The sequence below is a fragment of the Cordyceps javanica genome, chromosome 1, assembly GCF_051103115.1.
Source record: "Cordyceps javanica chromosome 1, complete sequence".
Lineage (NCBI taxonomy): Eukaryota > Fungi > Ascomycota > Sordariomycetes > Hypocreales > Cordycipitaceae > Cordyceps > Cordyceps javanica.
In genome coordinates, this window is record NC_139295.1 from 2,802,211 (window position 1) to 2,828,031 (window position 25,821).

At 53.7% G+C, this 25,821-nt stretch overlaps 10 protein-coding genes and 1 non-coding gene across 11 annotated transcripts; 7 read left to right on the top strand and 4 right to left on the bottom strand.

Annotated features, from left to right (window-relative positions):
* Window positions 1–988: 988 nt before the first annotated feature.
* On the top strand, window positions 989–2,908 carry V2A60_000846 (triose-phosphate transporter family-domain-containing protein; the record flags this gene model as incomplete). Its single annotated transcript, XM_083252213.1, has 3 exons — window positions 989–1,684; window positions 1,757–2,057; window positions 2,115–2,908. 3 exons carry the CDS (start codon window positions 989–991, stop codon window positions 2,906–2,908), a joined length of 1,791 nt encoding a protein of 596 aa, XP_083108339.1.
* A 423-nt stretch (window positions 2,909–3,331) lies between these two features.
* Window positions 3,332–4,465, bottom strand: V2A60_000847 (uncharacterized protein; the record flags this gene model as incomplete). The annotated part of the gene is made up of 1 exon (XM_083252214.1): window positions 3,332–4,465. One exon carries the CDS (start codon window positions 4,463–4,465, stop codon window positions 3,332–3,334), a length of 1,134 nt encoding a protein of 377 aa, XP_083108340.1.
* A 647-nt stretch (window positions 4,466–5,112) lies between these two features.
* On the top strand, window positions 5,113–7,346 carry V2A60_000848 (uncharacterized protein; the record flags this gene model as incomplete). The annotated part of the gene is made up of 3 exons (XM_083252215.1): window positions 5,113–5,157; window positions 5,230–5,496; window positions 5,544–7,346. The coding sequence occupies 3 exons, from the start codon at window positions 5,113–5,115 to the stop codon at window positions 7,344–7,346; spliced, it is 2,115 nt and encodes a 704-aa protein (XP_083108341.1).
* A 949-nt stretch (window positions 7,347–8,295) lies between these two features.
* On the top strand, window positions 8,296–9,795 carry V2A60_000849 (uncharacterized protein; the record flags this gene model as incomplete). The annotated part of the gene is made up of 2 exons (XM_083252216.1): window positions 8,296–8,503; window positions 8,597–9,795. 2 exons carry the CDS (start codon window positions 8,296–8,298, stop codon window positions 9,793–9,795), a joined length of 1,407 nt encoding a protein of 468 aa, XP_083108342.1.
* Window positions 9,796–10,065: 270 nt separating this feature from the next.
* On the bottom strand, window positions 10,066–11,033 carry V2A60_000850 (uncharacterized protein; the record flags this gene model as incomplete). Its single annotated transcript, XM_083252217.1, has 3 exons — window positions 10,066–10,381; window positions 10,431–10,526; window positions 10,585–11,033. 3 exons carry the CDS (start codon window positions 11,031–11,033, stop codon window positions 10,066–10,068), a joined length of 861 nt encoding a protein of 286 aa, XP_083108343.1.
* A 798-nt stretch (window positions 11,034–11,831) lies between these two features.
* Window positions 11,832–11,903, bottom strand: V2A60_000851. Its single transcript has one exon. It is a non-coding gene; the product is annotated as a tRNA-Arg (tRNA).
* A 569-nt stretch (window positions 11,904–12,472) lies between these two features.
* Window positions 12,473–13,090, top strand: V2A60_000852 (uncharacterized protein; the record flags this gene model as incomplete). Its single annotated transcript, XM_083252218.1, has 1 exon — window positions 12,473–13,090. One exon carries the CDS (start codon window positions 12,473–12,475, stop codon window positions 13,088–13,090), a length of 618 nt encoding a protein of 205 aa, XP_083108344.1.
* A 2,488-nt stretch (window positions 13,091–15,578) lies between these two features.
* V2A60_000853 (uncharacterized protein) lies at window positions 15,579–15,986 on the top strand (the record flags this gene model as incomplete). Its single annotated transcript, XM_083252219.1, has 1 exon — window positions 15,579–15,986. The coding sequence occupies one exon, from the start codon at window positions 15,579–15,581 to the stop codon at window positions 15,984–15,986; it is 408 nt and encodes a 135-aa protein (XP_083108345.1).
* A 675-nt stretch (window positions 15,987–16,661) lies between these two features.
* Window positions 16,662–17,963, top strand: V2A60_000854 (pepsin-like aspartic protease; the record flags this gene model as incomplete). Its single annotated transcript, XM_083252220.1, has 3 exons — window positions 16,662–16,862; window positions 16,915–16,955; window positions 17,009–17,963. 3 exons carry the CDS (start codon window positions 16,662–16,664, stop codon window positions 17,961–17,963), a joined length of 1,197 nt encoding a protein of 398 aa, XP_083108346.1.
* Window positions 17,964–19,220: 1,257 nt separating this feature from the next.
* V2A60_000855 (ferric reductase like transmembrane component-domain-containing protein) lies at window positions 19,221–21,231 on the top strand (the record flags this gene model as incomplete). Its single annotated transcript, XM_083252221.1, has 4 exons — window positions 19,221–19,363; window positions 19,445–20,059; window positions 20,113–21,177; window positions 21,225–21,231. The coding sequence occupies 4 exons, from the start codon at window positions 19,221–19,223 to the stop codon at window positions 21,229–21,231; spliced, it is 1,830 nt and encodes a 609-aa protein (XP_083108347.1).
* Window positions 21,232–21,366: 135 nt separating this feature from the next.
* On the bottom strand, window positions 21,367–23,843 carry V2A60_000856 (pyridoxal phosphate-dependent transferase; the record flags this gene model as incomplete). The annotated part of the gene is made up of 2 exons (XM_083252222.1): window positions 21,367–23,717; window positions 23,771–23,843. 2 exons carry the CDS (start codon window positions 23,841–23,843, stop codon window positions 21,367–21,369), a joined length of 2,424 nt encoding a protein of 807 aa, XP_083108348.1.
* Between the last annotated feature and the right edge of the window lie 1,978 nt (window positions 23,844–25,821).

The window sequence follows — 25,821 nt, forward strand, 5'->3', positions numbered from 1 at the left end:
GGGCAAGTCCGAATCGACTTGCGGCGGCTACTCATTGTTGGGTTTCTATGACGCATCTGATTAATAATGTAAGTAGTTGTATGATCTTCTTTCAGTTGCTGTTTGACCGTGCCTGGCCTGGAGGCAGTGAGGATGAATTGAGCGTACCGAGTAAATAATGGTTCGTGTGAATCGTGTCAGTGTCACGGATCCGATTCTTTCCAGCTCTTTTCCGTATTCATTACTTTGACTTTTGCCAAGGCTATTGAAATTATGCTTATGAGGCCAGTGTGCTCGTATGAAATTAAATGCATTGGTTGTCTAGAGAGCAGTAAGAAGTATCCGTACAGAGTACAGAGTGCCATGTAGGTACTGGTAGTTTCGGTACCTGTTTCCACTGATTTCGCCGTCCGCCCCTGGAACAGCCCCATGAGCCCCTGGTGAGCTCCCTACTGGAGGGGGTTTCCCCCGGCCCTCCCCCTGAAGAGACAGTGGCCAATAGCGCCTCTTTTCACTTCAGAGGTCTGAGAGCTCCAGCGCCGCCATGACCACTGAAACAGGTAGCTGCAAGACCAGAGGTGTACCTGCATTTGCAGCTTGATGAGCGTGACCAGGAAGGTATCTCTTTGGCCTTTGAATTTGACATTGTTCACCCCGCCAAGAACCGCACTCTAGCTGGCATATCCCAGCTCCACATTTCATCTCTGGCGCGCGCCAGCCAAAAAGCAATGTTCAGTCCATTCAAGGAGAAACCTCCTACTTACCAGTAGGACAACTTTCCAGCCCGCCCTCGACGCTCTCTCACCGTGTCTGTGAATTTTTGCCCTTTTTTTTTTCTTACCCAGCTCCTCCACCGGCTTTTGTGAGCTGAGCGAAGGAGACCCGAGTCAGAATTCTGCAAGGCACCTAACCCCCGAGAGCAACGGCCGGTAGCTGGGCCTCCCCCCCCCTTCTCCGCCCAAAGAGTTGTCCGTTGCCAGGTAGGTATAACACTGGGAGGGGACACATCATGTCGCCAAACCCTCCCTCGAATCTGGTGGCCTCTTCCACCGCCACCGGTCCTTCCTCTCTACCTAATCGACAACAAGATCTCCGGCCATCCAGTACTTCGCCCGCGTCTTCGTCGTCCTCGTCGATTGCGTTTCCCGCGCTGCCCGGCACCCTCCAACCGCCAGCCTCCTCCCTCTCCACCACCACCACCACCACTGCCGGGCCCTCGGACGACACCACCATCCACGGGTTCGAGATGGCGCCGCTGACCGGCCATCGACGGCGCAAGAGCAGCCTGATGAACCCGGCGGCTGCTCACCTGTCCACGCCGCCCGGCGGACGCACATCGCCGCACAACCCAAACACGCGGCGCAAGTCGGGGAGCTTCTCCGCCCAAAAGCCCACCAGCCACGACCGGGACGACTATGTCGGCAAAGTCGACGACGACGACGACGACGACGATTGGCGTCGGAGGGAAAGCTTCGGAGACGACCAAGACCTGCGCGACGACGAGGAGATGGGCCTCACCGCCGAGGACCGCGCCCGCAAGCAGAAGCAGCGGCGCAAGCTCACGCGACTCGACCAGCGCATCGCCCGCGAGAAGAACCTCTCGGCCGACGAGCAGACGCAGGCCGACAAGAGCGTCATGCGACGTCTGATGATTAACGGAGGACTCATCCTGCTCTGGTACATTTTTTCATTGTCCATTTCACTGGTAAGTCCCCCGCATTCGTACGACCGACGGTCCGGCACGGTAGTTGAAAGCTGACATTGGGGCCGTCTGTAGTACAACAAGTGGATGTTTGACAAGGACCGCCTCAACTTTGCCTTTCCGCTCTTTACCACCGCCATGCACATGCTGGTGCAATTCTCCCTCGCATCTCTCGTTTTATATTTTTTCCCTTCCTTTCGCCCATATCACAAACACACGTCTGATCTCGGACGATCGCGGCACGAGGACGAGCCCAACTCGTCCAAAATGTCCAAGCTGTACTACCTCACCCGGGTTGGCCCGTGTGGTGCCGCGACCAGCTTGGATATCGGACTCGGAAACATGTCACTCAAGTCCATTACACTCACTTTTTACAGTAAGTCTGCTCAACCGTTAGCTCCCGTTGTCCGTTACACAGCTAACGCCCACACAGCCATGTGCAAATCCTCCTCGCTGGCTTTCGTACTGATATTCGCCTTTGTCTTTCGTCTCGAAAAGCCGACGTGGCGCCTCGTCGCGATCATTGCCACCATGACTGTCGGCGTCATCCTCATGGTCTCTGGCGAGGTCGAGTTCAGGCTGTCTGGTTTCTTGCTCGTCATCTCGGCCGCGTTCTTCTCCGGCTTCCGCTGGGGCCTGACACAGCTGCTGCTTCTCCGCAACCCGGCGACATCGAACCCGTTCTCCAGCATCTTTTTCCTCTCCCCCATCATGTTCATCACGCTGTTCGCCATGGCCATCCCGGTCGAGGGCTTCGGCGACCTGTTCGAGGGCCTCGGCCGCATCAGCCAAGAGTTTGGCACCGTCATGACGCCCGTCTTCCTGCTGTTCCCCGGCTGCATCGCCTTTCTCATGATAGCCTCCGAGTTTGCCCTGCTCCAGCGGACATCGGTCGTCACGCTCTCCATTGCCGGCATCTTCAAGGAGGTCGTCACCATCTCGGCTGCCTCCCTCATCTTCCACGACGAGCTGAGCTTTGTCAACTTCATCGGCCTGCTCACCACCCTCGTCGCCATCGGCGCATACAACTACGTCAAGATTTCCAAGATGCGCGCCGAGGCGCAGGAGGCCGCTCACGGCCCAGCCGACAACGACAAGGGCTTCGCCAGCAACTCGGCCAGCGACGTCGACAATGACGACGCCAACGAGGAATCGGCCGGCCTGCTACAGCACGGCGAACCCAACGCACCACTTCCTGCTGTCGCAGAGTACCAGCGAGCAAAGTAGCATTTGCTTCCGCTTCGAATTTTTTCCTTTCTTTTTCATTGCTTGCGTTTTTTTCCTTTTTTTTTCGTGTTGAACGCAATATTGGCGGCTTTACACATTCTAATGTACACTAGCATATTTGTACGTGGTCTTTGCATTGGGTATGGCGTTTTTTTTTGGCGGTTTCCATATAAAAACACACATGGGGAGGAAAGTTGGTTGGCATCAATCATCTATGCTGCATTCGCGTTCTAGAAGATATAAAACAGCACGCAAGATACCCAGATTATAATGGTATATGTATTTTCTCGTCCAAAGCAACCCTTGTCTTGCGCCGTATCATGATATTTTTATGCATGCAATATCCACCACCAACGCCCCAAAAAAAATGATGACAACTTGTTTCCATATCTATATACACTGACTTGGGATGGATGTGCAGCATTATCCGAGCAGCCGAAGGCCGTTCTTGGTCTTTTGACCGGGCTTGACGACGCCGGCTGCCGACTTGGGTCCCAAGCTCGCGCCGTCGTATCCCTGCTGGCCGTGTCCGTGGCCGCCCGAACCGCTCCTGTTCCCGTTTCTGTTGTTGTTGTTGTTTCTGTTATTGCGGTTCTTGTCCTTGACGTTGGTAACCTTGATCTCCGTGTTGGCCTTGCGCACCACGACGGGACGGTTCTGGATGTACTTGTTGTTCATCTCCTTGGCGGCCTGGAAGAAGTCGTCGGCGTCGCTGAAGCTGACGAAGCCGTAGCCCTTGGACTTGCTAGTGCGCTTGTCGCGGATCACGCGCGCCTTTTGCACCGACGGCCAGCGCGCAAACGCCTTGAGCAGCGCGTCGTCGGTCGTCTCGCCGCCCAGGTTGCCCACAAAGAGGCGCAGGTGCGAGGGGTCCCACTCGAGCAGCGTGTCGTCGGTCCACTTGGTGCCGCCGCCGCGCCGCACCACCGTCTTGTCCGGGTTGGCCTGCGCGACCGACACCTCGGCGGCCCGGGGCAGCGCCGGCGGCTCGATCGGGTTGCCCTTGGCGTCCTTGGCGTTGGGGTCGCGCGGGAGGTACGCGCTCTGCCACTGCGCAATCTGCGCCGCCATCTCGGCGTCGTACTCGGTGCCGGCGGGCGCGCCGCCTGCGGCCGTCATGGATGTTGGGGCCGCGGCCGCGGTGCCGGGCTGCGGGAACGGATTTCTAATCTGCGGTGCCGCGCTCGCGCCGTATCCGTGCTGCTGCTGGCCGTAGGATTGTTGCTGTGTTGTCCCGTAGGCGCCGGCCGGCTGCGAACCGTACGAGTAGGGCGTCGTCGCGCTCATGCTGGACGCAGCAGAGCCGTAGTGGGCTGTCGCCGCCGCCGCTGCTGGTGTGCCATATTGGGTATGCTGCTGCTGGTGCTGAAGCTGCGCCCCGGGGGCGGCTCGGTGCGGGTACGACGCGTATGTGGTGCTGGTGACGGGCAGCGGGGCCGCGGTCTTTTGGTTCTTTTGCACGCTCGAGGGCGTAAAGGCCGGCTTGAAGCCGCCTTTGCTGGGCGGTGGTCGCGCGGGGAGCGAGCTCGTGCCTGGAGGGGGAGGGTACGATGACATGATGAACAAGGATGCTGACGCGAGAGATGGTGGTTTATTGTGCAGCGGGTGCAGGAACGTACCTTTGAGCTCTCTTGCTCAAAAGTTGTATCTGACAGCTTGCGTACAGCAAGTTTGAGGTGGATGTGTAGGTAGTTGGTTGCTTTGAGGAAAAGTTGCGTGCTGCCTCGCCACATGAATATGCTGCGATCTCATTTTTGGGCGAACGAGTCACGTGACACAGCCGGCTGCAACCGTTTTGTCCGCAGAGCACAACATTCTACCATGAAAATGAAAATACTTCTCCTTCGAGGAATCCTTAACTCAATTTCTCTCCAGTTTCGCGTCTGTTCTTATACAAGAGTCCAAGTTGCATTGTGATTTTGCATCCACGATCATCATTGGCTGTCCGGTTCCAGCCTTGTCGCGAGGAAATTTGGGTCCGCCGCGCGACACCAAGGCACAAGCTTCCTTCAACACCAGACAAGTGCCATCACCTGAACCGCGATTGCAGTTGCGCCGCGTGTGATTCTGGCCATTGTCATTGGAATTTGGCACAGAACTCGAAACTGCTGATGCCGCTGATGTCCTCCGATTGATTTACCTCAAAGAGACACTTTTTTTTGAATACGCAAGCGACCGCGCCTGACGTGCGCCTCACATTCGCCATGGCGCAACAACCCGATCCCAGTCACAACGTCCCGGGGGAGTTGGTACGCACACCTGCCGACTTGATGCTGCAATCGCGGTACTTTGTGTGATGTATAATGGCTGATATCGAATAGATCCCCCACATCCACCTCATGTCCTCGTTTCGATACCCGGCAGCACCGCGCCTGGACATCAACGAAGTAGCCAAGTGGCTGATGGCCGCGCCGCAAATCGCGCGTGATAAGGCTGCCTTCTTCTGGGGCTACCTCGACAAGCCCGCCGATGGCACGACTCTTCTGACATGGCAGCCCCTGCAGCGCCTCGGTACTAACTTTGCCACGGATGGTTTCGTATGGTCGCCTCCTGAGGAAATCTACAAGCATGACCTTCGCAATGGCGCAGTATGTTACATATCGAGACGTTTGTCGGTCTTTGCTAACATGAAAAGATTATGGAAATATACTTTCTAAAAGCTGGATACATCCCCGGCGAACAAGTAGCCGCCCACGCCCGACGACGCTTCCGTCTGGTGCCCGCGCCTGGCCACCCGAACCCTCCCCCCGTCGACCAGAACCTCTTCGTCGTCCACTATGGCCCGTCCGAGCCCGACAGTCGTATGCCCATCAATGCAATCCCCTACGATGACCGAGTTGCTGCTATAATGCAGCAGCGCGCGTTCCTCCTGAGTCGTGGCATGCTCCGACGCAAAGACTTCATGCTCTCCGACCGCGCCAACTGGCCCACAATGCCCGAACTCTCACGCCAGCAGATGGGTGGCCAGCAAAATCCACGCGGTGTACCTCAGCAGATGGCGTACCCGCCGCAGCCCGTTGCTGGTCCTCCTGCGAAGCGAGCCCGCCACGCGCAGGGACAGCAGGCTGCTATGCCCCAGATGCCCACAATTGACGTGATGGATGACGACGAAGATATCTCGAGAGGCGACATGTTTGACCACCTGACACCCAGAGAGCTGTCCCTCGGACGCTACCAACAAAACCACGAGTGGATGGAGGAGATTCTTTCTTCGCCATATCGTATGGGACAAATTACTCCCGCTGACCTCGGCCTCGGTCTGAAGGGTGAGCTTGCGTCACTGACAGAAGGTATTTTCGCTGCTCAAGGCGGCGACGCTTTCAGCCAGCTGCCCCAGAAAACCTATGTCGGAAAGCTAGAGCCTGGTCTGGCAGATGAATTCCGCAACCGGGTCAACGAATATATCGCATCTACGGAGACCGAAATTGCCAAGATGAAGGAAGAGCAAGAGAAAAAACTAGCCAAGTTCAAGGAGGGCTCTTTCATCCGTTCTAAAGAGCGCGAACTAAAATCGCTGGTTGAACAGACTGGGCCCGAAGCCTGGCGGGTTGAGGGTCGCGTGGATTCCACGGATAATGACGACGATCACCCTCGTATTTCTAGCAAACATACTCTAGAGGAAATCGTGCAACAGGTAGAAGCCTCGCTTGGCCGCAAGATTGAGAGCAAGCCGGCCCTGTCCCGCATCCAAGAGGGAGGCTATCAAATTCCACCTCCTGAGCCCGAGCCTGTGCCACAGGCCGAGCCCACCGCGGCACCTGCTGACCAGCAAATGTCCCGTCAAGCCTCCCAAGCGGCATCGCAGAATAGCGCCTTGATGATGGGCGACGCTGACATGGATATGGGGGATACAGCGGCTGGTTTGCTCGACCAGATGCACACCGGACTGTCGTCCGCCTCTACGCCGGCAAACAACTTCCCTACCCCTCAAGCACACCTCTCCGCTGGACAGTCAACAGCTGCTACGCCAGCCAATGCCAACGTGCCTTCACCGGCTCCTGCGCAGCCTGCGCCACCTGCTGCTGATGCCACAATGGGCGAGGCGGATGCGCCCAAGCCCGTGCAGCCCAACGCCACAGGCGAGCAGGATGGTGACTGGGTTGTTGTGCCCAAGGACGGCACATCGGACCCTAATGTAGGCACAGCCCCCGTTGCCAAGCCGGCGACCGAGGAAGCCAAGCCACAGAATGTCACAAAGCCGTCTGCGGAAGGCACACCGGCCGGTTCCAACTCTTTTGACCAGAACGACTTCAGCTCCCTCGGTGATCTCGACACTGCCGGTGACGCATTGTCTGGGTTTGATGCTCCCGAGATGGATGGTGGTGCCGGCGGCCTAGACGAGGACATGGACCTCAACATGGAGATGGAGGACTCTGCGTTTGGCGATGCTTTCCATGGAGTGGGTGCTACGGGCACGCCAGGTGAGGGGCAGGAATGAACCAGGACTGGGAATGAGTGGAAATTCTGTGATGCAATCTACGGCTCGACGGAAGAAGGAAATTTTACGGTGTATACAGGGCGCTGATGGCGTGATTGCTGCTGGTTTCGGCAGCTTATGGGCTTTTTGCTTGAGTTTGTGAATCTTTAATTGTCTGCACACCGCTGTTGGTCGCAGACTAAATTTTTTTCGTCCTGTACTTTAGTCTGGTTGAAAAGAGGTCATGGCTTTATTTGATATCTGAATTCAAGATCTCAAATAGCGATCTGCTTTCTTTTTCCTGTCTCTGCCTTGTTGCACACTTGAAGTTGTGGCAGCGGGGAGGAAGGACGCCCGGCACCTGGCGATGCGGTTTCATGTTGTGTCGCAGCTGTGGTCTAAGCATGACGGGTACTGGTCGTGGCGTACTCGCCACTAAGGGTTCCATGACTCCCCAGCGCCAAATAATTCGACTCGTAGAAGGGAGAAGGGGGCGCGGCTTGCCTAGCTTCTTCTTTCTTTTCTGTCTCTTGCGTGGTTCGCTGCATCGACTCGGCTGGCGACGCCCCCAGCATTGTGAGACGCTGCGCCTGAGACGCCGCTCACGAGGGTCGCGACGCGGATCAAACGCAGAGAGCAAAACCAAGGTAGCAATGGCCGAACTAGGTCTACGTAGCATTTGCTTTTTTATCCTGTCAGTCATTGTGAATTGTCGATTAGACTAGAGAGTTGAGATGACTCTTAAGAAAAAAGCAGCCGCATCCGTCCCTACCTAGTCTTGTCATATTCTGTTTTGCTCCTTTGACAACATCACACAGTCTTTCATTACAAACGCAGCCATACGATACGCAACACACTCATTACAAGTAGGTGTACTACTACTCGACAGTCTTTTCAATTCTCCATACCAGAATCGATAATATTACACGGATTTCTTCTTCTTCTTCCTTCTTTCATTTTATTCGACGAGATGCGATTCGAGGCTCTATTGGCGGGCATCGCCTTGGCCGGTGCGACTGCGGCGCAGTTCATCTTCCCCAACTCGTCGAGCAGCCTGCAGCTCAACCAAGCAGTCCAACTTCAATGGAGCAGGACAGGACTTCAGGCACCGATATCTATCAACCTTGTTCCTGCCGGGAACGGGATTCGAGACGATATCGTTCTGAAACAGGTGGCAGGTAAATAATAATCTCTCTTCTGCTATATCCCCCATCCCAATCTTGCTTTAAATCGCATGATTTTTCGCTGACCTAGGGCGATGTTTAATGTAGTTAATATTGGCAACGTCGGAGTTTTGCAATGGACCGCGGACGAGACCATCACCGTTTTCCCCAAGTTCGCCATGATCATCACGGACACCCGCGGGCAGGTCATCGTGTCGCAGCCGTTTGCCATCCAGTCGCTGACGAGGCAGCCGACGCCGCAGCAGCAGGCTGACCTGAAAAAAGGCAAGGCTGGCAGCAAGAATGGCAGCAACCAGAACGGACAAAAGACGGAAAAGTCAAAGAACAGTAATGACGACAAAAAGAACAACAACGCCAACAAGAACGGCAACAAGGAAGCCGACAAGCAAACCAACAAGGACGCCGCCAAGGGTGGCAAGACCGAAGGTGGCAAAGGAAGTGAGCAAAAGGAAAAGGTTGCAGAGAAGCAGGGGGATTCCAAGGACTCCCAGGACTCCAAGGGCGGTCTGCTTCCTCTGCCGGGACTGCCAGCCAGCGACGCGAAGCCAGTCTCGCTGAAGCCTCTGCCAAATGCCGCGGAGGTTCCCGCTTCGACCCCGGCTGCGGCGCCCACGCCCAGCGCCGCGAAGCCAAGCTCTAGCACCGCAGCCCCGGCTGCTGGGGAAGAGGCTTCGCCGTCCCCGACACCTTCTGCACCAGCAGCGCCCGAGGCAGCGCCCGCAGCACCCGAAGCGGCGCCGGCGGCGCCCGAGGCCGCTCCTACCGCCTCAGAGGCCACAGCAACTGCTACTCCTGAGCCCGAGGCTGCCAAAGCCCCGGAAGCGGCTGAGGCCGAGGCGGCTCCGGGCGGATTCACTACCGTGCAGCCCGCGGCGGCGGAAGCCACTCCCGAGGCCGTAGCAGCCGCAGCCGCAGCCGCAGCCGCCCCAGAAGTTGTTGACGCCGCCGCTGTAGAGGACGAAGAGGATGAGGATGGTTTCGAGATCGCCGCCGCCGCCGCCGTCTCGCGTACCTCTTCAGGGGAAGCAGAGGTTACCCAGATGCCGAGGCTGATGTCCATCCTGGCGGCGGAGGACCAGGAGACCATCACCACCGTCATCACACCCCGCCCCGTCACCGCCGCTGAGACCTCGTCCGAAACGGCATCCAGAACAACGAGTGCTGCTTCGACGGGGAAGACTGCACCTACGCCGCAGTCCGGTAAGAGTAGCGCGCAGAGAAGCGTACCCAGTCTGGCACTGGGGCTGCTTGCTGCTGCCGCTGCCGCTGGTTTGGCCTTGCTGTAGATGTGAGTTGATGATCAGTCCTTTTTTGGGTAGAATGTTGGGGCGCAAATTTAATGATTCTATTTTATATATACATATATATATTTATATTCTGCTAGAGTTGTGGTGTGATTTATTTTTTCCTTTATTCTCCATTTGTTGGGTAGATATGTGCAGCAGTTGTTCTTCCATTGTAAATGCAGAGAAAAAAAACGCCAGCGACCAAAACCAGATGCAGTGTAGAAAGTTCCAATCGATGTACTCGGCACGCATTTTGAGCCCAACGATACCTCAAAGAAGCGAGATAAAATCGCTTGCTTCTGGTTGATCTTTGTTGTGCTCCCAGTTGCCATCGATGTGGGTGAGCCCTGCGCTGGCAGCCAGCTTGATTGCAGAGGGAGCAAGTCGGTCAAGGACACCCATGGTACTGACATTAGTCGAAATCTCTTGATCAGGGCACCAAGATACTCCCGCGGAAAGAATGTCATCCACACCGAATTTATATTCTGCCATGCTGCGTATTTGCTCAAAGCTACCACCGACTTGACTGCTGCGCTTCCGGGTAGCGCATTGGCTCCGAGCGTCAGCGGATGAGTCCACATAGACGCTGTGGCTGTCAGTGCTGATTTCGAAAGTGATTGATGAGATCAACTTACGTCTCCTTGGAACTCCATATACCTCTAGAAGGATGTAGTGAATGAGTGACATTGCGGGCAGGCATTTCTATCGTGGCAATACTGGCAGTGTAGCCGCTGCTGAATGCATGTTAGTTTTTCTCATTTTTACCTTTTGCCAGAAGTGTGAAAATACCGGTTTAGAAAGAAGACGACATTCCCACGGCCCTTGATTTCGGCATCGTCGACGTGGTCCTTGCTCGGCGTGTAAAACGGCCTTCTACCTGAAGCTGTCACCGTCGTAGTAAATGTCGTGGTGCTAGTTCCTGTCGGGCTCAATTTATTTGAAGATGCGGTCCGAACTACCGCAGATGTGACTTTTGATGGTCTGCTCATTGTTGTCAAAGTAGATTGCGCGGCGGCTGCCAGTGGCAGTTCGGTGTAGCTTGCACCGTGCGGAAGCATCGCCGCCTCGTCGTGTCTTTCAGTAGAATTGGAAGCGGCTACTGCGCGACCGTCGTATGATACTGGAGATGGCCCGGCGCTGGTTGGACTCGGCGCTGCTACTGTGGTGTCCACGGCGGCCGGTACCCAGCCGCCGACTCTGCCCGGTGCGCCGCGCACAGCGAGGGCAAGAAGGGCCATAATGATTGCTGAATGTACCATGTTGGTGGCTCGTGTTCGGTGCTTTGCCGATAGAGTAGAGAATAGTTTGGTAAAATTGGAAGGGCGACGACCTCCTTTTTAATTGTATTTGCAGCTTATTTGCAGCTGTGCGATGGGAAGTGACTACCATCATAACGAACCTGGTGTAGGAATGGCGAAGAAATAGTCGACAATGAACTCTGTGAAATCCATCGGGAAATTGTATTAAACTGCTTCTTAGACTGCGTGAGACCCATAATAGAACTTCGATCTGACCCATGATTGCTGAGGGTGTCGTTGAGGTGGATTGTACCAGCTTGTTCACGAATAAGAGAGTGTTGCTCCGTATAATTGTAGTTACAATAACTAAAGAACAAGGACGTTTCATTCTGTCTTGCAGAGAGAAGGCTTGGAAGCATATCATCATTGTCCAAGTATAGGTACCATGCACCAGAACAACGATTAATTATTCAAGTCCTTGCACCACCTGGAACGGTGCAGAGATCTTGCTATGTATGGTCGCTAGTATCCTCAATAAAAGCCACTATATTGGGCCAGGTGGAATGTATTGCTGTGGAGCGACGTATTGGAGCATCGCCAGTCACTAACTAGTTTAACCGTAATGCAAGGGTGGCTCTGCGATGCTGTTCTGCAGGGGAAATTAGAGACTTTGAGCTTTAGATACAAGAAAAATTAAAATCAAATTCGCAAAGCTGGCGCCGGCCTAGCCGCCTAAATAGAAAAATAATGATGGTAAAAAAAAAAAATGAAGGCCGTGTTTAGATACGGCAAAAGGAAAGGTCACGGTGGGGATCGAACCCACAATCTTCTGGTTCGTAGCCAGACGCCTTGCCATTTGGCCACGCGACCTACCAGATTGTGAAACGATGGCGCGTTATTTTAGTATAGGGATCTTTGAAATCCGAAGGAGCTCTGCGAATACTCATCTCGTTATCTCCCCGTTGTGGGTTTACCGTTTTATCATAAATTGCTTTGTGGATGTAATTACTTTATTCCTTATATTACTCGGATAATCATTGTCGAAACTTTATCCTCGGGCATAGGTAAGTAGCAAGAGCTCATGGCAACTTTTTTCGTAAGGACCACGGCCTGAAAATCTTGGTGTTGATAACTTCAGAGAGGCAGGTTTTTGAATGGTGGGTTGCTACGAGTCACCGGGCAACGGCTTCGCACAGCATTTTTATCGTTGATGAAACAAACGGAAAGCCAATAAAAATCGGACAAGCGAATTTCCAACTGTTTCAATCTCTTTCTCTCCCTCCCTGAACCGAGGTCAGAGATGGCCGACTTAGCCCTGGTGACAGTGCGAACGCCAACCGTGCAAACGGGTGAGCGAGAGACGCACAGTTCGTATTTATAGCAACTCTTTTTCCGTATCAGCTTTACTCTTCCATTAAATCAAGCACACTCGAAAAAAAATGGAGAGCGTGAACGTCTCGGCGGTTGTTGAACGGAACCTCAAGCATCCAGTATCCTATGATAGTCCATGGATCAAGAAAGACATTGTCAACAACCAACTCCTGAAGTGTGTTCTGCAAACTCTCATCGCTGCCGGCCGTCCACATTCGCATTTCTTTATTGCGGCAGAGGAACTTCGACTGCCTTTGTACGATCAACTGGCCACAGAGCCAGTTGACTGGTGTGACCGGCCGGTTGCTCTCGGCATCAGATACGTCCAGTGGCGCTTAATGAACGAAGTCTGTTCCTACTTCGGTTTGAAGTTCCCCGTTGGAGAAGGAACAAGTAAGCCACCGAGCCAGAAAGGTGCGCCAGATTATACCTACACCGCACGTTTCCAAGAGCTTGAGGCGCGAAAGCAGGCTAAGCGATGCCGCAAGGGTAGGCGGGTGTCGAGGAATATCCAACGCAGGTTGTTGAACGAGATCAAGACACCCAAGACCCCGCCTACCGATGTGAAGCAGAAAAGAACGACCGAGACGTCGAAGAATCTCTCCCGAGAGGCCGTCAGCAGTCGAATAGTCGTCCCTAAGGGCACAGGAAAACGGGAACCAGCTTCACGAAGAGATCATGCTTGAAGATGACAGCGTGATGCAAGTGAGACTGATTTGATCAACAGCTTTTTATTGTTTTGCACGACAATAGACTAAATCTGCAAGAAGAGATGTAAAGGTGCCTGTACCAGCATCACAGATGAGAAAAATGATGGGCACGGCCGACTCTGACGACGGCCCGGCTGTCTTTTGCGAGGCCAAAGCAATTCTTGTACGCCCTGAAGAGGCGTCCTATTGGACATGATTTTTTAGTTGTTTGAGGAGGTTGCTAAGAAAAATCTGATTGGAATTCACCTCGTCAAATCCGAGGCTCACGTCCACTGTGACTGACCGTTTCATTCAGCTGTGACATACTTGTACAACGCGAATGCCAGGAGTGATCACATTATAGCCCCCTTATGGCTTTTTTTTTTCTTTGCAAGCCGACAGTGATTTGTCGTAATTTGAGGGTGATTGTGAGCGTCGACCTGCGCGAGTATTTAATTTCCGGCCTCACAGACTCAGCACCTTCACTCTACAAATTTTTTTTTTCAGCTCCTAGTTCCATTTTCACCCAAATTTACATTTACTCCGGAACTCGGCTGCTGCCAGCATGTGCATTTTCCACCTGTATACGCTCCTCTGCGACGAGTCGCACTCGCGACGGCTCGCAGAGCTTGGCCGCTGGGAGTTTTGCCGCTTCGCCAGCACGCAACACGGCTATCCAACGCCGTGCGAGAAGGAGACCTCGCTGGGGTCGACGATAGAGACCTTCTGCCCGAACCCGCAATGCCTTCAGTGGGCATGTATGAAGCATGGCTGGCGTTGCCACCTGTGCGGCACTGCGGCCCGTCCCCAGACTTCGCAGACGTGCCGGAACCGCCAGTGCGGCCATCTCGCTTGCAGACAGTGTGTCATGTCGGCACGACCGAGATGAGTATAGGTCGCTACCGGCCGTACTCCCCCGAGAACATTTCCGCGGCTCAAACCATCGTCGCAGTCATGAAAAAAAAGTTGAGAGCAACGCAAGAGTCAGTGGCTGGCCTAGCTCAGGCTACCATGAAGAGCCGGATGAGGGAGGATGGCGGGTTGCTTCTTCTGGAGTTTACCTTTCCAAGCTTTGACTCTTTTGTTTTCTGAAAGCTCAAGTCAGATGGAAGTTTGTATCATGTAGTGAATCATACTCGTCTTCGTATGCTGCTTCGTGCTCGCCGTTCTCGTGCCTAGTTGTCCATTTACCCGGCGATATGTGGACGAAGACGGTGAAAAGTCTGTGCATTGGCTAACCGCTGGCGGACAGTCGTCCGCCCCTACCGACTGAAGATGAAGAGACCGAGCTGGGTTACAGGAGGGAACGATGCTGTCGTAACGAGGCACTGAGGAATGGTAGCGCCATGTCAACCTCGCCGGAACAGGCCTGAAATCGATCACCGGGAGTTTGGAACATCGTGATGGAACAAGCGCCTATTCTCGTATCCAAGTGATAGAGTGACAAAACAAAGACCCTGATTCAGAGACGAATGTAGTACAGGTGCAGAATGCTGGGACGAGTCAAAGCACTGATCAACGCGAGTTTGATGTATCAAGGTCCGTGAAAGAGAGAGTTTTTCGCATCACCTCGAATATTCTACCAGTGTTGTAGATCACTTGAGTACAAGCTTCAGACAGTGTGTCATTTCATGGCATCTTTAGGAATTCGTTTGTGGCCGAGCCGCCCTCCCCCTCCAGTCTCCCACCAAAGACGGACATGTTGCTCGCCCGCCACAGGGACCAGCCGCGAGGTGAGATTGTCTGCTCAAAGCATGCTTTCTGTGCCCCCAAGACTGTCCGTGATTCAAGAATCCGGACGCCCTCTCTGCTCGCAGTACAAGTGGTGGTGTCATATATGCACCGCCGCCCGCAGCGGCACTTGCTTGGTTGCTGTAAAAAAAACGACCGCGGCGTGCGCAATCGTGCCGGCGGCATCACACATTGTCTTTTGCGCAGCGACATGACGCCTCTCACAGCCTTGGCTGTTATCCACCGCCCTAGATTGACTGATAACGAAAAAAAAGACTGTGAGCTGTAGGACGTATACACACATCCATTCAGACTCCCGCAAGCCCGGACGGGCTGGTCTGCGTAGAGGTCGAAAGAAGGATGCGTTGCGTCATGTCGAAGGCGTGCGCGACGCCCAGAGTTCACTATTCGTCTCTTTTTTTTTTTTTGTTTTTTTTCTTCTTGTTTTTCAAACCCGCAGACTGAGCTTTCTGTACACTTTGAACTTATTTGTTCGTTTCAAAATGCTTGCATGTCGGCGAGTTCGCTGCCTGCTCTATTTTGTGTGTTTTTTTCTCCCCCGCCCCCCCGTGGTTCAGCAGAGTTGGGCAGCGAATGATCAGGCTGATGATGCCGTAGCACAGGCTGTGTGCAAAAGGGCTGGTTACACAGCAGGCGTCCCCAGAGCGGCTTCTATTCAACTCTGAAATCTCATCAGAAACGACATGGCAGTCAAAGGTGTCACCAGGAGAACTGAAGGGCCAAGTATAAAAACATGTCGTTATCTTGGCAATTTTTCCCAAACGGCCATGGGCAATTCCTCATCGCCAGCAAAAACATGTGCGTTCTTACAGAATACGTCCACCTCTGCGGTCATAAGAACGGGTATACCGAATGGTCCCCGGAAGATGCAGCCGCCTGCCCGCTCATGTTCGGGGCTGCGCGCTGTAAGCGCCCGAGAGTTCGCCATCGGAGAGTGTACTCGTACTGCACGGGCGACCGCGCGGCACGTGGCCGGGTGCTGGCCCATTGCCGGCGAAAGGCGTTTCGCGAGGAAGGCTGGCTCTGCCACGTCTGCTCCATCCTCAACGTGCCGGAGGAGGGAGCCAACTGCATCTTTTCCTTTTCCTGCGCAAGCTGCGGAGCCAAGGACAGCCCGCTCTCCAAGTTGCCCCGCGGGTGATGAATCTCTCAAAGCGTAAGCCTGCGGCCACGCTACAAAGGAACCTATCGCTAATGTTTAAGCTTGACAGTAGCTCTATAAGTGCGCATAAGATGGCTTAAGGTTGTGATAATACATTCTATTCACAAAAGATGCTACATTGCTCCATGCGGAGCTGCCAAGGTGACCTATCATGATAGCTTATTGTGTGCTGTATAGCCCGTATAATTGAAGTCGTCGTTAAAAAAAAGAACGGCGGTACCACGGCCACTGACACGCCGCAGCGCAAGAATCAGCCCCGCCAAGTTTTATGCCGACGGGTGTTACCGCGGCCTTTATGTATGATGAAGTGACAATAGCCGGCTCGGTGGCAGCCAAAGCGGCAGGTTCCATGAGCGGGCGGCGAGAGATTTGCTGACAAGATTCCCGAGCCCGGCCAACCAGCGGCACCAATCAGGCAGTCGCGAAGAAAGGCCGGCGAGGCAACTTCCAAGTCCTGCCAGCGATGCTACGCCATGGAAGTGCTTCGAACCTCGTTAGCGGCAGATCTATGCTGTATCAGGCAGTTGGTTCTCGACACACTCGGTTGTCGGCTCGTCAACACGAGATCGATTGTATAAAAGGCAGCACTTTCCACCCAGAAAATTAGATGGGAAAAAAACAAAAATCAAGACATTGAATAATTCATCTCCGAAAATGAAGTTTCCAAGCTCTTTCGCTGCTCTTTCGCTGCTGTCGCTGGCCGATCATGTCCAGTCGGCCATCACGCTGCCGCTCAAGCCGCTTGATAAGAAGGTTGCCGCCATGATCAAGCAGTCCACCAGGCCCAAGGTTAACGGAAAGGGCACCATCACCGTCCCTGTCAAGGACTGGATCAAGCACACTGCTGACCTCCAGGTATGCTCAAACCTGAGACTCGCTAGCAGCTCGGCACGGCTAACCGTACCAGTGGTACACTGAGATTGAAGTTGGAACTCCGCCTCAGAAGTTGTAAGTTGCGCGCTCTTTTACAAAGTTCCAAAGCATCGAAACTGACCAGAAAGCAACGTCATTTTTGACACGGGATCTTCCGACATGTTCATCGCTAACAAGAACTGCACCAATGCTGGCAACTCGCGTCTTTTCGATTCTACCAAGTCGAGCACGTTTGATCAGCAACCGAACAAGCCGCAGGCTTTCGGCTACGACACGGGCGTAGACTCGATTCCATTGGAACACCGGGGCGAGGGCTCCAGTGGTTTCATTGTAACGGACAAAGTCGGCATTGCCGGTCACGCTGTCGACCAGCAGCAGTTCCTCCTCTGCAACGAATACCCCGATTTTATGGCTGACGTTCCCTTTGACGGCGTCATGGGCATCTCCATTGAGGGCGACACCGGCCTCCCCAGCGGTAGCCCGTGGTACTGGGCCCTGTACAACAGCGGCCAGCTCGAGGGCCCCGAGTTCTCCCTGTACTATCCCGCTCACCAGGAAGACGGCGCTGAGATGACCCTGGGCGGCAGCAACCCTGAACGGTACACGGGTGACATTCACAAAGTGAAGCTCTCCCAGATTGACCACTTCACTGTCCCCCAGCCTTCCATGGCTATCAACGGGAAGCCGCTCGAGATCGCCGCCAACAGGCAAACCATCTTCGACTCCGGAACGGCCTACTTTGCGGGCCCCAGCGATGTCGTCACTGAATTTTACAAGACCGTCTCTCCCAAGATCAAGCAGCTCAACCAGGAGGCCTGGGGTGTTGAATGCGACATTATCGATTCCCTTGCTGTCGACATTACCTTTACGCTTGGGTCTGGCGCCGAGACATTCAATGCGACCATGCCCAAGGAGGCCTTTAACCTAGGCCCCTACGAGGGCAAACCCGGTATCTGCCAGACTGTCTTTAGCACGCTTGACTACCAAGGTTTCTTCTTGATCGGTGCTCCTCTGCTCAAGCAGTACTACACTGTGTGGGATGGCCACAACCTCGAGATGGGCTTTGCCGAGCTTAAGAAATAGGACGAGTAAGATGGACAGCCGTGTGGATGTGTGTATATGTATATATGTACACATGTACATGTATACTGCGAACAAATTGCACAGACGTTCGAGTACTGGAAATATACTGGCCTTACATTTCGTTAGTGATGTGAATAGCGGTACAGGCGAAAATAACATCATTTGTTAAAACAAAACAAAGCAAACGAATCGCTACCGTACCGATGATTAGGACACGGTCGCATCCTGTACCCCAGATTCTGAACCTTTGCAAAAGTACCGCGCAGCGCCAGCCTGACTGGGAGTCCGCCGGTGTGACAGTCAATTTATCTTGGTGCGCCGGCCTGTAGTAATCGCATAGATTATTTTTAACGTTGCATACCCTGTACTTATTGCGCCCGTGCTAGTAACTTTTGTTAATGGATGAGCATGTTTCCATGCAACCTGGATGGCCGCACTGAGACAATCACCCCATTCCCCGATGGGGAAGCTGGGCTGCTGGTCCTGGTCCTGTATTACTCAGTACGGGTGCGTCAATCTAACTTAGCTGGTGTAATCTGTACTTGGCTGATTTTCCATTCTCTCCTAGCGATGGAAGAAACGTTTCTGCCAGGAACAGTAGCATCGTGCTGCCCAGATGATCATTGCCGCTTTGCCCTCCCCCACTCCTTGCCGTCCTTCGCCCACGCCTGATCGATCATGACACTCCCAGGCCAGTTATTCGGTAGTCGTTCTGTTTCCGAGGATATTCCCACATTGAGGCCCGCCGCCGCCGCCCTTGGCCCGTGTGTTTTTTGCGCACCCTTCGGTAACGTCTCCAGCCCTCCCTCGGCTGCTGCTCTCTCTTTGGCTGAGTTTGCGCTTTCCTCCAGCTTATGCTTTCTGTCTTTGGTCGCCGTCGTCGATCCTCAGCCAGTCGAAACGTGCTCAAATCTAATAACTACTCGCCGACCCAGTTAAAAATTGCGTTGCGAGCCGTCGCTATTCGTCCACCCATAACAACGAAAACGACTGGGCAGGGCGCCGGCATGGGGCTCGTCGAGGGGGCTCGAGGAAAACTTGCTCACTTAGTGCTTGGCGCTAGTTTGTGATGCGCGGGCCGCTTCTGGAACGGTCGCATGCGGCGTAGATATATAGGATGAGACATTGCCCGTTCTTTGTCTTTGTATTTTGTATTTTTTTTTTCGGTTTGTATTTCACAGATTCCGATTTTCAGAGCCTTGACGTTGTTGCAATTTCCTGTTGTTACATTGTATACAACTCCCCAGACTTGTGACAATGCATATGGACCACGATGCGCCCAAGGCGTGGTATATGCCACTGCTTCAGCGTCCCATTCTGCTTCACAGCTCTCGCGATCCAGGAAATTGTACACTGACACCCGAGCGATGCGCCTATAAGACGAGATATTGGGTATTCTGGTGCGTTCTGGCCCCGATGCGCCGTGTCGCATTTGTGTAAACCAACCCCCTTGCAAACCCTCTTTTGCTCACACAGTCTAGGTACGAGGCCGACCATGTCTTCGCCCTTCCCACCGTATACTTCTTCCTCGCCGCGATTGCCGTCTTCGCCGTCGGCCACTTTGCCAGCGCCTACGCTCCGGCGAGCGTAACCCGCCGGCCGCTGTGGCGCCGCGCCGTCGCCGGCCTCCGATTTTGCGCTTACAAGACGTGGCGCTTCGGCAACCGAAACTCGCAGTCTCTCGGCGCGTATCTGCTCCTCGGCGTGGGTGTCATTTTCTTCGCGGCCATGACGCTGGGCCCTCAACCCTACTACTGGCCGACCGACGCCAAGTACGGCAGCTCGCCGCCCGTGGCCACCCGCACCGGCTGGATGGCTCTCGCCTGCATGCCCTTCATCCTGCTGCTGAGCGCCAAGGCAAACATGATCACGGCCGTGACCGGGATCCCACACGAGAAGCTCAACGTCTGGCACAACTGGGTGAGCTGGGCCATGTTTGTGCTGGCCCTCATCCACACCTTTCCCTTCATAATATATCATAGAGACGTCACGCACCAATTGCACCAGACGTTCGTCAAAGGCGGTGTTTGGATCACAGGAGTGATTGCTCTCGTCGCGCAGGCATGGCTCACGTTCATGTCCATTTCATGGATCCGGTAGGTTTGCAACTCGTTGCGTCATCCCCACACAAACTGCTGACAACAACTAGAAACAAGTTTTACGAATTCTTCAAGGCGACTCACTTCTTCTTTGCCATGGTCTTCGTCATCTTCTTTTTCATCCACTGCGGCTTCCGCTTGACATCATGGGACTACTTCATCGCTGCCGTGTCGCTCTACGGCGCTTGCTTGCTGTTTGCGTTTGCCAAGACGTACTTTGAGTACGGCGTCCGACACAAGGCCCAGATTCGCTGCGAGACACCGCACTCTCTTCGCATCGCCGTCGCGGCGAAATCAGACTGGAGACCGGGCCAGCACGTGTTTCTGCGCTTCATCACCTACGGTGCGCACGCCCTGACAGCGCATCCGCTCACCATCTGCTCCGTGCCCGACCGGGCAAAGTTGGGCGGCGAGATGCTGTTTTACGTGCAGCCACGTGGCGGTCTCACTGGGCGACTCGCCGCAGCGGCGCAGACGCAGCCGAACAAGAATGTCTCGGTACTACTCGAAGGCCCGTACGGAGGCATGCCATCGCGGTGGCACAAGGGCTTCGACCGCACGCTGCTCGTGGCGGGCGGCTCGGGCTGCGGCTTCACCTTGGCGCTGATTGAATCGTGGCTGCGAGCGGGCGAAACTCTCGAGGGCGAGCGCCATCTGGAAGTCGTACTGGCGACACGCGACCCTGAGATGCGCATCTGGTACCTGGAGGAGCTGCAGCGCCTGGCTGAGCGCCAGTGTGTACAGGGTCAGACAGAGCTGCCGGGCGTGACTGTATCGTTTTGCGAGACGCACGAACACGTCACCGTGGACAGCCCAGAGCTGAGCTCATCCTCTGGAGATGAGGAGAAGAAGGTGGCAGTCAAGAACGTGCAACAAGCAGATGGCTCAAGCACTATTGCGTCATTGTTTGGCGTTTGCTTCTCGCATGGACGGCCGGACACCAAGGCCGCAGTCAATCGACATGTATCAAAAGCCGGCGTAACTGTTGGCGTGGCAGTTTGCGGCCCAGCAAGCATGGTGTATGATGTTGGAGCTGCCGCAGCAGAGGCACAACTTCGCATTCTTCGAGGCCGTCCCGGTGCTGCTGAGGTGTACCTTCACAAAGAAGCTTTCTCGTAAGTAGGCCATGCTGGAACGCTGCGTTCATCACTAACATTCACAGATATTAAATTTCCAGCCATTGTTCTCATGCATTTCGACGATCGGTGGCCGCAACACCCATTGTACATACCCCCCCTATGCATTCGCAGAAATCAAGCATCGCACTATTGCCACCAGTATGAATATAATATACAAAATACAAGCTATCCATCAACCACGACCCGCTCTCCAACGCGGATTGTAGGGTGCTGATTTTCTTCCGACGGGCTGCCCACCTCATCGTGTTTCATGTGTGCTCCAAAATAAATTTTGCCGTTAAAACGCCTCGTCTTAGACAATGTAGCCAACGGTTCTTGCTTTCGTTCTCCTGTCTCCTGGTCGACACACACCATCTGGCAGCGTCTGCATGCGCCCAGTAGTGTAAAGGTTTGGCAACCAATGCGGACCTTCCGCCACGAATCCTCGGAATATGCTGGTCGTTCGTCCCACTCATCATCTTTTCGTGGTCCTTCCAACACGATGTTGGCTCTGAATGAAGCAGTCGTAGCGGGCGCGCCGCCGTGCTCTGCGATGGCATCATTCAGTGCGTCAAGGCTGGCTGAGTGGATCATGAGAATTGGGCTTTCGTTGGACAGCAAAATCTTGGTATCGGTCTTGATCTGCTCAGAGTCAGAATCTGGTGGCGATGGCACATCGTCAGGTAATGATCCGGGCAGCAAACGCAGAGCTCTGTCTGCTTGCTGGTGTTTCTGCATCTTTGCCTTGTTTAAGCGGCTCCCAAGACCCCGACCGCCAGGCGGGAATCTAGCGAGAACACAAGGCACACCGAGGACTTGCGAAAAGAAATCGTTCAGCTCCTCAGATTTGTACATTTGCGCCGCAATTTCTTCGCCACACACCCTCGTCTTAGTCTGGCGAACGTTTATCTCGAGATATGAAGGATCTGCTGACAACGGTATAGAAACTGATCTCGGGCTGCCTTGACAGTGTATGCGCAAGAGTCCGGCGTCAAAATCCAGAATTGGTCTTAACAGGGCCATTCGCGGATATCTTTTCTGACTCAACGCCTGCCCGGAACCTTTGTGCAATAAACACCACTCTCTATCCCATGCAAGTCCCTCGGGGCGTATGGACCAATCCATTCCTGTTGGCACTGTAAAGCCCCCACAACTCTTAATCGGATAGACGGTGATGGCTTTGACACGAAGCGAAGGCTTGCCGACCAAATTTTCTGGTATCGGTAACTCGTCTGGTAGTTGAGGAGCAGTGGCCTCGACAAAGAACTCCTGAATGAACCCCAAGAAGCCATCGACATCAGCTTTGGTACTCATGGCTCCAAAGCTGGCTCGGATAACGCCTACGGGTTTCCCGTTCATAATATCACTATCCAATCCACAGCGGAACCCTGCCGAGAAATTCTTTCTCATCTCCCAGGGCTGCAGATCAAGTGCTGCTGCGATGCCTCCGGGGCTGCAAAGCCCTCCTGTTCGAATATGAACCTTGTTAACGATGGCAAGTTTTTCAAACTCAGCCAGCGTTACCCAAGCGCCCAGGCTATTTCTGATGTTGAACGAGACGACTGGTCCAGTGGATTCCAATGCTGGATTTGGTGTGTATAAAGTGCAGACTGCATGTCCATTTCCGTGCTGCAGTTTTCCGAGTCCTGCATATAAATGGCGTGTCAAGTATGTTGTATGCCGTGAAACTTGGTCCATTGATCCAAACAATGATGTAAAGGTCTTTAGTGCTATCCCGGCCGCGATGATGTTATGAAATGGCAGTGTCCCGTCTTCAAGACGCTCGTGCAGAAAACCAGTCTTTCGCGCATGCCATTGTTCTCTTCCAGCCACAACCATGTCAACAGTACCACCCCCAAAGTATTTTCGCTGGTCGAATAAACGCTCTGCTGACTTGCGGACAAGCAAAACGCCCAAGTCCGGAAACCCAAATATCTTGTATAAACTCAAAATGACGAAGTCGGCTGCGAAATCGGGGTGCGACATGTTGAGCTGAGACGTCGCTCCAAGAGACGCTGCATCCAAGAGCGTATATATCTGATGCTGGGCCTGAAAATGTCTAGCCCACGATATAGGATAGCGCCGCCCATCCATATGTGATTGCGCCGTGTAAGAAAATAGCGTAGTTGATAAGGGATCATCTTGAAACGGGATTTCACCCTGTATCCAGCCCTCAACTTGTGCATCATCTACACATATGCTGTGCTTTGCCTCCTCACGGACGCCAATAACGCTTGTGTGACATGCCAGATGGTAGGCATGGTTAAAACCGCCCGTAACATTGCGCAGGCCGTCCAGAACCAACTTGACGCCCGCTGTTGCGTTGGCTACGAAAACAAGGTCATACTCATCCGGATCCGCTTTGAAGAACTCTAGCAGACGTAGTCGTACATTGTCAATTTGATCTGTGGAGAGCTGTGACGGAAGCGAGCCGGAATGCGGATTGCCGTATAGCACTGATGTTAATTCTGATGCAAACTCGTCCATCAATACTTTCGATGGCACTGTTGCTCCAGCATGGTCAAGATATATTGAATCTAGTTACTGTAAGCGGTTGTCAGATCTGTTGCCAACAGCGTTGGCGCCGTACCCTTGAGCATTGGAAACTGAGCATCCCTCAGCTGCTGGATGGATTCATTGTATTCGATTGCTTGAGAATCCATGATTGCTTTTAGAAAGAGAGGAGAGATGAACGCAGCATGACAAAAAGGTAACCTCAGGCGTTGATAGAGCCTTGTTGTGCTGCTACAGTTGGGTGTCGGCAACCTCCGATGGGAAGAATGGAGGCAGAGAGGGTCGCTCTGCCCTCTTGAATGAGCTTTGCGTCTCGTTTTAGGTAGGATCGTGCATATTCGGCAGACTGGATCCGGTTTGCTTCGAGCAGTCCGAGATCTGGTGAATAATTATGCCGAGATACTGCAGGTCGTCGGTTGACACCGTGGAGCCGGAGTTCGCCACTTTCCCCAGGTTGTCATAACGCTATCAACAGCAGCGCACAGTACACATGGCGACTTGCGCACTGTCGACCTTCCACATTCCTCGGCAGAACTCCGACCTTTACTGCTCAATCCTTATCACTACTGATCTCACACCATTTCAAGCAGCTTCTACTGCTCTATCGTCTAATCCTTATTTTGCTCGGAGATGGCAGACTGTCAGCAACTACGTGACTATTTTGCCTCCCAACGGATTCAGAGCAGCTACGAATAGAGAGGCTTTGCAGGCTTCATATAAGGAGATCATGCTACAGCAGCTCGCTTCCCGTAATCTGTGAGGTGGAAGAATGCAAATAGTGAGGCGCACCAGGCCGCAAGACGATTGAAAAGGCCTTCCAATTGTTGCCCTCGCCCCCAAAGCTGGACTAGGCGCGGATCTGGGGGCTCTTGTTATCTGGGCAACGCACTTGCTGTCGATGAGGCAGTTCAAACAACAGCCTACCCGATTCATACCGGAGGATATCATTGTAGAGTCCAACGACATAACCCATAGCGACAGCTCCCGCAAGCCCGCGACCGGGATCGGCATGCGCAGCTTGTAGAATTGACAGCCAGCGTCCACCTGGAGGCTGAGGCTGGTGCTAATGGGATACAGACAACCCGTCATGCCACTAGTTTGCATGAAGCAGTACCTGGACTTCTGATTCCTCGAATATTTCGCCAAGAGTTGTTGCTCGCCGACCTTGAGACGCATCTCGCACTCCTTCGTGCTGACATCATCTGAACTGAACGGTTCGGACCACGGTGCGTCCATCACTGTCTCAAAATGCATCCCCTAATGTTACCACATGTAGATGTCACCAGAGAAAAAACCTCCTACTCTTAAGTCATGGCTTGCTCACCTGCACGCGCCCTGCTACGCTGGACTGAAACATATCCTAAATTTTAGTAAACAATTTGCAGCATCAGAGGTGACAGATGTATAGACCATATTCGTGTAATTGATGACACGGATCCCCTTGCACACTCATTTATCAGTTGTACTACAAGGATTGGCACGACAAAAGTCTAGAAGAGTCAAGGCAGCCACAAAATTGCACTCCGGCCGGGCCGCGTTTTCCTGCCGCAACCCGCAAAGTACTGCAGTCTTCCGGCTACGAAGCCGGCAAACCTCAGCCTTCCATCGGCCGTGGTGGCAGCCAAGCATAGCAAAAAGTCTGAGCCAGCACGTTGAGCAAGCAGAGGTGCTATTCCTTCTGTAAAGTGAACCATGATGAGATATACTTCTCGAAGGGTGGCTCCAGGCGGCTGAACGCGACGGCGAGCTGCAGGTAGCGTTGTCCCAGCGTAAAGGTTCCGCTGTGATAAATGAGCTGGCTGTAGCGAGGCCAGTGCTGTATGATATTGCACGGGGTCCGTTTCGTCTCGCGCGACGTGTGGTAGACGCTCACATCATGCAGCGTGAGGCTTTACCCGCAGACCCATTGGCCGGCAAAATTCCGTGCAACACGATAGAGATATCTGAGGTATCTCTTCGTTGCTTTCCGCCTCATAGAGGCCAACCGGGACTAGTTGGCGAACTACATGAAACAATCTCTGCGTGTAAGAGATGGGATGAGGCGATCGCTATGATGAAGGATCCTAAAGAATAATAGGCTCACGTCAACTGGCAGGTTCAGAAATCTGCTCTCCAACCCGGCCGGCT